General features: G+C 49.7%; 1 protein-coding gene across 1 annotated transcript in view; it reads right to left on the minus strand.

Moving 5' to 3' along the window:
- The window catches only part of B3GLCT (beta 3-glucosyltransferase), a 530,741-nt gene extending 518,722 nt beyond the window's left edge, over nucleotides 1–12,019 (minus strand). The window contains exon 1 of the mRNA XM_077298263.1: nucleotides 11,833–12,019. Within this exon, the coding sequence (XP_077154378.1) occupies nucleotides 11,833–11,881 (49 nt within the window). The 5' untranslated portion in view covers nucleotides 11,882–12,019. The remainder of the gene's footprint in view (nucleotides 1–11,832) is intronic.
- Between the last annotated feature and the right edge of the window lie 569 nt (nucleotides 12,020–12,588).

A 12,588-nucleotide genomic window follows, 5' to 3' on the forward strand; every position in this document is an offset into this window, starting at 1 on the left:
CATGGAGTCCTGAATCGTTTGTTTTTCTTTTGGCGTCTCAACCCCCAGGGTGGACCTGACCAGTTTTAGCAACTTCCCCACATCTTCTGATAACACATAAGGCCGGCAACACTCTTCATCTGAAGAGTCCAGGTCCGAAACTTCCTCGGGCGGAAGCTCCCCCGGTTCACCCTCGGATTCTATATCAGATGTTTGGGCAGGTGCAGAAGGCGGGTTTACGGAGCTCTGCACCCCATGATGTCTTAGGCTACTTTCACACTAGCGTCGGGAACAACCCGTCGCTGCGCGTCGGGCCGACGTTCCCGACGCTAGTGTGGTCTCCGCCGCACAACGGGGGCAGCGGATGCATATTTCCCACGCATCCGCTGCCCCATTGTGATGTGCGGGGAAGTGCGGGGAGGTGGGGGCGGAGTTCCGACTGCGCATGCGCGGTCGGAAAAAGCGGACCGTCGGGAGCAAAAAACGTTACATGTAACGTTTTTTTCTCCCGACGGACCGCTACCATACGCCCAAACGCCGCCAAACGCATTCACCGTTTGGAAATGCGTCGCAAATGCGTCGCAAATGCGTCGCAAATGCGTCGCTAATGTTACTCTATGACGAAACAACGTATCCAGCAAAAACTTTTGCTGGATGCGGCGTTTCGCAAAAACGACGCATTTGCGACGTATTGCAGTTAACGCTAGTGTGAAACTAGCCTTAGTTGCTCCTTTACTGTGTTTTGCACTTCGTTTCTAACAATAGCCTTTATATTCTGAAGCAATGATGATGACTCTTCAGTTACAGTCTTTTCTATACATGAGCGGCATATATGCTTCTCATATGTCTTGGGAAGGCTTCTATCACAGAGTGCACACACTTTATGCTTTTGTTTAGAGGTAACTTTCTTTCCCTGCATATACATACATAAAACACAGTGTTACTGACATGTTTTTTGCCTTACAAAGGCACTCACCCACCGGACCCTTAATACCACGACAGGCTGTGGGTTCTCTGCTGGGATCGCTGATTCCACCGGATCTGCCATCTTGCAGGAGGCTGTTACCAGTGTCTGCTTGCCGCCTTGTAGTTTAAATATGGGCTGTCAGGAAGCGGTGTGTGCGTCCCTGAACTTCCTCCCCCCCGGGGAGTGTCAGCACACCGCTCCTTCAGCGTGTAGCGTCACTTCCGGTTACAACCCGGAAGTTCCCATTCACTTGGCGCCAGCGTTGTGATGGGCACGCCTTCGCTTTCTCCCCGGCCCAGCCTCCGGCCAGGAGCGGACGCCGGGGAGGCCGCAGTGGGGAAGGACGCACATGCAGCCAGGTATGGAGGTGACGCGCGCACACCGCTGCTCCCACCGCGGACCTCGGTCAGTGACCGGCCTAGCAAGCGAGACCTCTCCCCATGCAGCACCGTAGGTTCCCCGCAAGAACAGGAAACCAAACTGAGGAGAGAGGTGCCGCCCCCATCTTTTATCTCCTCTGCAGGTTTCCTGTTCTTGGGGGCGGGAACATCTCTCGTACCGGTGCTGTCATGGGGAAGGGAAAATAGCCTTACCTCAGTGGTGGTTCAGCAGGATTTTATGGACGCCGTCCTTAGCACCTGCCTCCAGCAATTAGACATCCCCCTCCAGGATCCATGTGAGGGAGCTCCCAGGCCCGACACGCCGGCCGGCGAACCCGGAAGTACCGGCTTCAGGGAGATATGAAGAAACCGGAAGTGATGCACGAGATCCCAGGCCTGCTTTGCCCTCGTGGGGGTGCGGGAAGGCCGGGAGGGGGTCCCGAGGCACCTGCACGCAGGGCGACGGGAGCAGCATAAGGAGGTGGCTGAAAGCGACCGCCAGGTGCCCGGCTTTAACAGGCAAAGCCTGAACAAGGTACTGCAGTCGCCGGCCACTACAGCACATGGACACCTCTCCCCGTCTCATGGGGAACAGGAAAGACACTGGCAAGTGGGAGGTGGGAGGTCCTTTTAACCTCTCTGTGTTTCCTGTTCCCCATTAGGGCAAAGAGACAACCTTCATATGCCGTCGTGGAAGATGACTAGAGAAAGTCATAGTTACTCACCGATAACGGTGTTTCTCGGAGCCCATGACAGCACTACGGAGAGAGGGGATCCGCCCTTCAGGGACAGGAAACCTACAGATAAAAGGGCGGTACCTCTCCCTCGCATCAGTTGGTTTACAGAGCATCGGAGGACCTCCAGGTTAGTTTACAACAGAGAAAATACCATATTATAACATTTCTTAAAAAAAGGAACCCCGTGCCTAAATTATAATATATAACTATATAAATCATATGTAATTAAAGGTGCTCACGGCACTCGTGATGGGAGGGAATAAGCGAGTGCTGTCATGGGCTCCGAGAAACACCGTTATCGGTGAGTAACTATGACTTTCTCGGTCCCCCATGACAGCACTACGGAGAGAATTGCAGAGGTTAAGCTTAGGGAGGGACCACCGCCTCAAGAACCCTACGACCGAAGGTCAGGTCAGACACAGAGGCTAGATTTAATCTATAGTGCCTAAAAAAGGTTGACGGTGATGACCAGGTGGCCGCCTTACAGATCTGTTCTATTGATACCTCTGACCTCTCAGCCCATGAGGTAGCTACTGCTCTTGTGGAATGCGCTCTTATACCGTCCGGGATCGCATTCCCCGTGGATGAATATGCCAACGCTATTGCCTCTTTTATCCACCTTGCCAAGGTACCTTTAGATGCCTGGAATCCTTTTCTGGGACCCTGAAAACAGACAGAGAGCCTTCCTTCCTATACTCCCTGGTGGAATCTAGGTATTGGACTAGGCATCTTCTGATGTCTAGATTATGGAAGTTCTGCTCTTTCTCATTTCTAGGGTTCGGGCAGAAGGACGGCAGGGATATTTCCTGTGACCTATGGAATTTTGTCGCCACTTTTGGCAAATAGAGTCACTCTAAGACCTGACCCGGCCTATCATCCATGATTTTTGTAAAGGGGGAGTTAGAGGACAGGGCTTGAATGTCGCTTATCCTGCGCGCAGATGTTAAGGCTACTAGAAGAATGGTCTTAAGAGATAGTATTTTAATGGGAATCATGTCTATTGGTTCAAACGGAGGACCAGATAATGCCGAGAGTACTAGATTTAAGTCTCATGGGGCCATTTTTTGGGTAACTACAGGTTTTGCTCGTTACCGCTTTAATGAATCTTATTATCCTTGGGTTGGCTGCAATATTCTGGTTATAGAGTGCACCCAGGGCTGCTATCTGTACTTTAAGAGTACTAACCGCTAACCCCTGTTCCAGACCTTTTTGTAGGAACTCAAGTATTTTATTAATTGAGGGTCCCTCCTGGATTTTAACTTTGGATACAGACAAGAATTTTTTCCATATATCTTAGTAGTAATAGGTTTTCTACATTTTAATAATGTTGTGACCAAGTTGTCTGAGAAGCCTCTTTTTTTTTTTTTAATAATTCCCGTTCAAAAACCAGGCTGTCAAATGCAAGTTCGTCTCCTGTGGGTGGAAGATCGGTCCTTGCTGTAGTAGGTCTGGCAAATTCGGTAGAACCCATGGGTCTGAGACCGATAGCATCCTTAGCCAGGAAAACCATGTCCTTTTGGGCCAGAATGGGGCAATAAGGATCATTTTTGTTTTGTCCTCTCTGACTTTCCTAATGACTGCCGGAATCAGAATGGTTGGTGGAAAAGCGTATGTCAGTTTGTGTGTCCATGGAATCAGAAAGGCATCCAGAGCCTGAGGATTCCCTTCCGGGCTTAGAGAACAAAATTTGCTTACTTTTTTGTTTTTGTAATTGGTGAACAAATCTATTGTTGGGGTTCCCCACATCCTCGTGATCTGGTTGTAGACAGACTGATTCAGGGACCATTCGCCTTGTTTCAACTGGGTTCGACTCAAGTAATCTGCTTTCTCGTTTTTTGAACCTTGAATATGCAGTGCAGAAAGGGATAGTGGATTTGTTTCTGCAAGGCTGAAAATTTTGGCGGAGGAATTCATCAGTGACCGAGACCTTGTTCATCCCTGGTGATTTATGTAGGCTACTGTCACTATATTGTCCGAGAGAATTCGGACATGATGTCCCCGAATGTAGGTAAGGAATGATAGAAGCGCATGATGCACCGCCCAGAGTTCTTTTTGATTTGAGGATGCTGACAGTTCCTGAATTGACCAGTTGCCCTGAGCCACTTTGTCTGCCATGTGGGCCCCCCACCCCTTGGGACTTGCATCGGTTGTTATCACCCGAGATATTTTTGGTACCCAAGGAATCCCTTTTGAGATATTCTGGTTCTTTCCCCACCAGAGAAGGGAATGAATAACGGAGGAATTTAGAATGACCCTGCTTTCCAAATTGTTTTTTAATATTACCTGCCATTCTAGTATGTGCCACTGAAGCTCCCTTGTGTGGAATTGTGCAAAGGGTATCGCCGGCAGGCATGAAGATAGAGACCCCAGCAGTGACATTGCCCTCCTTAGAGTCATGGAGGGGTTTTGCAGTGTTTCTGCTATCATGGTTAATATTTTGTCTTTTTTGGGGCCCGGAGTCGGCATTCTTGAACCTGGGAGTCTAACGTCAGCCCTAGGAACTACTGCACTTGAGAGGGTTCCAATTTTGATTTTTTTATATTTATGAGCCAACCCAAGTCCGTTAGAATAGTCATTACTCGGTCTCTCTGTTCTCTGCAACTTTGAGCCGAGTCGCTGGCAATAAGAAAATCGTCCAAGTAAGGGACTATGATAATGTTTTGTTCCCTTATGTGGGCTATCATCTCCGCTACTATTTTTGTGAATATCCGTGGAGCAATAGAAATCCCGAACGGGAGAGCCCTGTACTGGAAGTTTCTTATTTTTCCCTTTATGGACACCACCATCCTGAGAAATTCTTGAGAATGTTCGTGGATGGGCACATGGTAATATGCGTCGGTTAGGTCTATCACAACCATGTAGCAATTTGGGAAGAATTTTTATTGTAGATTTTATTGTTTCCATTTTGAACTTGTGATTTCTTACATAGTTGTTTAGATTTTTCAAGTTTATAATCGTCCGAAAAGACCCGTCGGGTTTCGGTACTAGAAAGAGAGGGGAAAAGAATCCTTCCTCCATTTCTTGAGGAGGGATCTCCTGAATTACGGCTTTCTGCAGTAGGGAAATAATTTCTTTCTCTAATGCCGCTTGTTCTGCTGCCGAAGACCTCGTCTTTGTCACTACATAATTTCGGGGGGGGGGGGGGGACAGAAAAGAAATCTATTTTTAGACCAGATTGTATTAGTCTTAAAATCCAGGTGTTGTTGGATATTTTTTCCCAGGCAGGAAGAAATGAGGTGAGCCTTCCCCCCAGCGTAGGGAAAATGTTATTTGGAGGGTTTTTTATCACGGGAGGTGTTGCCAAAGAGGTAACCTCTATCTCGTCTTCTCCCTTCTTCCCATTTATTCTGTTCTCTGGGAGGTCTCCGACGAAAAAATTTACGGTTCCGAAAGGACTGTTTAAATGGGGCTGGCCCCAGGTTTGGAAACCCCTTCTTTTTGTCTCCTGCTTTCTGGAGGATGTCATCCAGGGTTTCCCCAAACAAGAAATTTCCCTCACATGGAATAGAACACAATTTCAACTTTGTTTGGAGATCCCCTGGCCAGCTCTTAAGCCATAGGGTCCTTCTGGCTGCGTTGGAGAGGGCAGCGGCCTTGGATGTTAAACGTACTGAGTCCGCTGAGGAGTCCGCTAGGAATGCTGCTGCTGCCCTAATTGCAGGGATTGAGTCCAGCAATTTACTTCTGGGTGACCCGTCCTTGATCTGGCTTTCCAGCTGGTCAACCCACACCATCAAAGATCTGGAGGTGCAGGTCGCTGCAACTGCAGGTCTCAAGCTACCGCCAGCCGATTCCCAAGCCCCTTTAAGAAAGGTATCCGCTTTCTTGTCTAAGGGGTCTTTGAGGGTACCCATATCCTCAAACAAGAGCGCAAATTTTTTCGAGGCTTTGGCCACTGCCACGTCCAATTTGGGTGTCTTGTCCCAAGAAGTGGATGCCTCATCATCGAAGGGATACTTTCTTTTAAGCGAGGGTACTGAAGAGTTCCTCCTGTCCGGTTTTTCCCATTCTTTTTTGATCAGTGTCTGGACATTGGGATTTAACGGAAAAGTTCTCCACTTTTTTTGTCCCAGACCTCCGAACATAATATCTTGAGCCGTTTTATCGGGTCTGGGATCCTCAACCCCCATAGTGGCTCTGACGGTTTTAACTAAAGCGTCCACTTCCTCTAGTGGGAAGCAATGACGGCCCGAATCTTCATCGGAGGAAGATAGGGAGGATTTGGAATCGTCAGAGTCCGCATCCTCAGACGAGGATCGGACAGAGTGAGTATATACCGTCTCCTTCACCTTTTCCTTCCCTTTTTTGGAAGATAACAGGGCATTCTGAACTTCAAATCTAATTATAGTTTTTAGTTCAGATGCGAAGTCAGGGGTCTCTTCACATAATAATCGCTGAATACAAGATTTACAAAGCTTTTTTCTCCAGGTTACCGGCAAAGCTTTGTTACAGGTGAGACAGACCCTATTTTTCTTTTTCTCCAGGCTCTTCTTAACCTAGTAAGGGAGAAGAGGGAGCCCTATTATAAAAAATGTACACTTTCACGGAGATCACTCACCATCCGGATGTGGAGGCAGGTACCGATTCTGGAGGCGGGCCCGGGTCTGGCAGTGGAGCTTCTTGAGGAGGAGAGGTAGTCCCTGCAGTAGATCTGCTGCGCTGTGTGGACCGGCTGCTTGATTCACTTCTTCTGGAGCTCTTTGGGTCCCCTTTCTTATGGTGCTGCTGTCTGGGCTGCAGCTGCTGTGGATCGCTGTCCTCCATGGTTAAACGGAGATAGTGCGACAACTATGTATGCACCATCTCCCTTTTTGAATTCGGCGCCACCCCCGGTGTTCTGCCTCACGTCCGGTCCTGCGCACATCCCAGGGAGAGGAGAGAGTACCGCGCATGCGCACGGAGATGACCCGGAAGTTAACGCCGCATTTCCGGAGCGGCGGCCATCTTTCTTCACCCGGAGCGTGCAGCAGCCGGCACCGGAGCTCCGGGTGACCAGCGCCCCATCCTCCCTTCGAGTCTGGCGGCGGCCTCTCCCCCGCACACCCTGAAGAACCCGTCGGTCCCAGCGGTGGCGGCTTCGGGTGCCGGACGAGCCGTGGCAGGAGCCTCCTCGCTGCCGGAACCCGACTGTCCGGTCCCGGTCCTTTGGAAACGGCGTCTTCGTGTCAGGTACTGCCGAAAAGAGGTTCCCCGTCAGGGACAGGAAACCAACTGATGCGAGGGAGAGGTACCGCCCTTTTATCTGTAGGTTTCCTGTCCCTGAAGGGCGGATCCCCTCTCTCCGTAGTGCTGTCATGGGGGACCGAGAAAACAGTGATATTTCTGTGCTTAAAAAACAACTGTTTATACATTCGTTTTTTTTCATCCTACACATAGAAAACTACACAGAGAAAAAAAACAAGTAATAAAACACACCAATAAAGGCACGGTTAAACGCACAGTGGGCAAAAGCTTTCATGAATTCTCAACCATTTTCCCTGACCTGTTAAATGCTGCATATTTTCTGTGTGAAAATAAAAGCAGGGTTTACGCTGCGTGGGAACATGGCCTTACAGTGCCCTCGCTTCTTTCATTATCCAGTCCCCAGACTCCTGTTGCCCACATTCCCTTCTTTCTTCACATCACGGCAATGAGAAAAATCAAACACATCACCGTCCACAGCATCAATCAGAAGTGAAGAACCTCCTGCCCACACGAGATCGACTGGTTATTCAGAAACAATCAGCACCTTATGGACCTTCCATCGACGTCTGTGACAGATGAGTAGGAAATGAAGGTTCATCACAAGATGGAACTGACCGGGCAATGTAACGACCGGAGGCAGCAACTGTTATTTATTATCATCGAAGGGCATTAAAGTCGGCGCAGCAGAGAACACTGTATATAAATGGCAGCTTTTTATCTGCTGACTGGACATTTTCCTAAATATATAGGGCGGAAAATATTTAGTACACCCTTTTTAATCCAGAGATGTGACTAGAGTAAAATGCAAAAAAAGAGGCAAAGACAGAAGTGATGAGCGAACGAGCTGGGATAAGGTGTTACCGAGCATGCACCAGAGATTTGCCTCGATCATACAATATGTCACCAGGGAGCCCTGGCCCAACACTTAGGGCATGTTCACATGTGTTTGCTGCAACTTGCAATGCAACCGTAAGGCTGCCGTCACACTAGCAGTATTTGATCAGTTTTTGACATCCGTATTTTTAGCCAAAACCAGGAGTGGGTGATAAATCCAGAAGTGGTGACGTGTTTCTATTATACTTTCCCTCTGATTGTTCCACTCCTGGTTTTGGCTACAAATACTGATGTGAATACTGACCAAATACTGAGCGTGTGAACGAGGTCTAAGAAGAATTTGTGTCAATTTTTCTGCAAGCTTCAGAAAAATGTTAAAAAAAACAAAACAAAAAAAATCATCTCTGATGCCATTTTCTTAAGCCCCAGCAATATTTCGATGCAGGTCTCATCGCATCCTGACCACTGCAGATTGCTTGCAGAGGTCACGTGTGATAAAATGTCACCAAAGAAGGCGTGGAACTTCTGATAGGACTTAAGAAATTGGCAGCAGAGACGAGCATCATGTAGTCTTTATATGTTTTCACTTTTTTTTTTTTTTTTTTTTTTAAATCTTTCTGGATTGCTGAATTTTGGTAATACAGCAGCCAGACCAACAAAAAATATAAATAAATTTAAAAAAAGAGACTTTGAGGGTTTTAACTTTAAACTTGATGAGAAGGTTTCAGAATAAAACCTTGCACTGCGGGTCAATTTCTGCACAGAAAATGCCCACATCTTGTGCAGGATGTTCTCATCTACGTCACTACTGCCGTAAAATACTGCAAATTATCTGCACAAAAACCAAAACTGAAAATCCTGAACAATTCCTGCCTGTGTGAACAAGTCCCAAGAAGCGTCTGTTATTCCCCCTTTTATGCCAAAAGAGCACTGAAAACACAAGAAACAAACCAACGGTAACAGAGAGGCTGCTCAGAACCTGGGAAACCAAATGTGAACGTGACCGATACATACACAGAGGACGAAGGGAAATCTCCCTGAACCAGGAGTCGCTGCTGCTGAACAGATGCAGATTGCAAAATATAAGACACACTCTGTATGTACTATGTATAGCCGGGAGCCAGAGGGCAACTTTGGCTGTGACTCAGGTTGTGCACGCTGCGGCTACCTTGCAGCATAGAGGCAAGTGAATGGGGTGTACTGACTTTTTACGACCAGCCTTTTGCATTACATTGTGCACTCGCTTGCAGTATCTGGCAGCGACATCCAGCAATCATTGGCCACCAGACCTGTCTAGCCGTGTGGCCCCGGCCTTATCCGATACAATAGGACATTTGAGATCATGGGATTGTTTCACCCATTTTGAGTATTCTGTTTACTGGGGAATGAGTGAATTTAGAACATGTTCACCAGGTGAATAGAAATGCCGAAATCTGCACCCCAATAATACTGCTATATACAAGCTACATATCCTTCGCATTTGGTGCCGACAATCATTGGAGCACTACCCCGGACACAGGACTCCAGAAGGCCCGCACATCCTCAATATTGGGATATTTGGAAAGATTTACCCCAATGTGACCGAAAATCCAAATATTTGGTAAAGTCTCATATTTGTTTTGACAAAAAGCGAAAACTTTGAATTTTCCAAATCTCTCATTCATGACCAGGATTATTTCTCCAGAGGTGAAACCTAAACAAGCGGGAGATCAGAGGGGCTGCCGGAAACATCTGACTCACATATCTCCAGGACAGACAAGATCAGAGATGGAATCTGACCGGCTCATCAGGGGTTAACCGGAGTCAGGATTGGGGCACTCTTACCAAGACGTCTTTGCATTAGCGGCTAAGAGAATCCTACGTAATTTCTTAAGGATACAGTATAGCATCCACTAACACTGCACTAAAATAAGGGGGTCCCTCAAACTCACACAGATAGTCACAGGGTTACGATTTAAAGCAAAAAAGCAGCAATAGCGTTGTGCGGAATCCCTTGTAATATCACAGCCAGAGATGGGCGGAGTGGGGTGAACCTTCACAGTAATCAACTCTGGAGCGATGAAACGTAGCTGAAATCACCACCATATCATGCACATCATAGACAGCTATGCTGCACGTGGCCATCAGGACCAGACATGAGCATCTCCCCATCAGACCTCACATCTGTTCTGCAAGTAACATGTCCATATGCGACCAACTCAAGGAGGGGAGCGATCATCATCGGAGGGGACAGGGGACAACCGGTCACTCAAAAGCAGAAACTTACTAACAAAGCAAAGCAAACCGAAAGCCTTGAGCTGTGGAATGTTATCACTTCAGCCTCAATTTTTTTAACTGTGCTCAAGTGTCACAGAAACCACCAACTTCAACTCAACACCCTTCACCCCACCGACTCACAGTCTGCTGCCAACAACCTCACCTATAGCCCAAAACCTCAACTGCGGACCCTTAATCTGACTGACAACCTCACAGAACCCAACAACTGCACCCACCTGCTGACAACCTGACTGACAGCAAGAACAAACCTGATATCAGCCGTCACCCCACAAATAAATTCAACCTCAAGCACCAACAACTGCAGCCGAACCGCGACTGTCACTATGTATGAGGTCAATATCAATTGTTGCTGCCATCACCCCTCCGATAACACCCCGCCATCATTCAGCTGACAGCCTCTGCCACCATCACTCCACCAGCAGCCCTCACCGACATCAAACAGCTGACAGCCCCCGCCATCATTACTCCACCGAAGCCCTCGCTGCCATCACTCTGCCAACAGCCCCCAATGTCATCACTCCTCTGACAACTCCCCAATGCCATCATTCCTCCGACAGCCCCCCAATGCCATCACTCCGCCGACAGCCCCCCAATGCCATCACTCCGCCGACAGCCCCCCCAATGCCATCACTCCGCCGACAGCCCCCCCAATGCCATCATTCCACGAACAGCTCCCAATGCCATCACTCCGCCGACAGTCCCGCGCCACCATCACTCCGCCGACAGCCCCCCAATGCCATCACTCCGCCGACAGCCCCCCAATGCCATCACTCCGCCAACAGCCCCCAATGCCATCACTCCGCCAACAGCCCCCCAATGCCATCACTCCGCCAACAGCCCCCCAATGCCATCACTCCGCCAACAGCCCCCAATGCCATCACTCCGCCAACAGCCCCCCAATGCCATCACTCTGCCGACAGCCCCCCAATGCCATCACTCTGCCGACAGCCCCCCAATGCCATCACTCCGCCGACAGCCCCCAATGCCATCACTCCGCCGACAGTCCCCCAATGCCATCACTCCGCCGACAGCCCCCCAATGCCATCACTCCGCCGACAGTCCCCAATGCCATCACTCCGCCGACAGCCCCCCAATGCCATCACTCCGCCGACAGTCCCCAATGCCATCACTCCGCCGACAGCCCCCAATGCCATCACTCCGCCGACAGCCCCCAATGCCATCACTCCGCCGACAGCCCCATGCCGCAATCACTCCGCCGACAGCCCCATGCCGCCATCACTCCGCCGACAGCCCCCCAGTGCCATCACTCCGCCGACAACATCTACCTCACAACCTTTGACAACCCGAGCTGGCATCAGTAAGCAGCACTACCATCATAAGAAAACTAAGTTGGTTTTTCCCATGACATCGCAGCAGAGACCGGAGCCGTACACGGTTATCTGATGGGGAAAGTTTCTTCTCTGCACATATAAAAGTTGCCGCCACTACAGAGAAGAGCGGCGCTGGTACTTACAGGGGAGGAGCAGGAGGCACAGTCCGCCCGGCATTATCCCGGAGCTCATCCCTGTGGAGGTGACCGGAGAGCGCAGAGCTCAGACCCGGAACGGCTCTCACATCCCAGCTGCAGCAGCCGCCGCTCCGCTCTCACACACAGCACTGACTGGCCTCACTCACTGACAGCACCGCCAGCCCCTGCCGCTGCATGAGAGCCGCCCCCGGATTGGTCTGTCCTTGGAACATTCTGATTGGGTGCTGACAGAGGCGCTCTCATTGGTTGATTGCGGTCTTTTGTGAGGGACCGGAGGGAAAAGAGGAAAGTTTGGGTTTAGTCTGGAGGTCGCGGAGGGGGAGACGGTGCCGGTGACCAATGGCCGGAGGCCACGGGTGCGCGAGCCGGCGGCAGAGTGGGGGTCCGGCCAAGTCGGGAGCGACCTCCGTGTGTTCATGTCACATACTAAGTGCAGAGATGGGAACCTCCCGCTCTCTGCTCCTTACACAGCACCGGCCGCCTCAGAAGAGATCCCGGCAGAAGCCGGTGATTACAGGGATGTGTTACCCCTTAAAGTCGCAGCCAATTTTGTGTTTTGACTGTTGCATGTTTTCCGCCATAACTGTTTAGGTCAGGTGCACACGGTCAGTACACGCTGCGGGTTGGATGCTGCGTACTTCCCAGAGTCCAGATGTTACAGCTTAGTGGATGGGATCTCAAGAATCCCCTATGTGTGCACAGACGGACATGCGGTGCATCTCTCCAGACCGCAGCATGTCA

The sequence above is a fragment of the Ranitomeya variabilis genome, chromosome 3, assembly GCF_051348905.1.
Source record: "Ranitomeya variabilis isolate aRanVar5 chromosome 3, aRanVar5.hap1, whole genome shotgun sequence".
NCBI classification, from domain to species: domain Eukaryota; kingdom Metazoa; phylum Chordata; class Amphibia; order Anura; family Dendrobatidae; genus Ranitomeya; species Ranitomeya variabilis.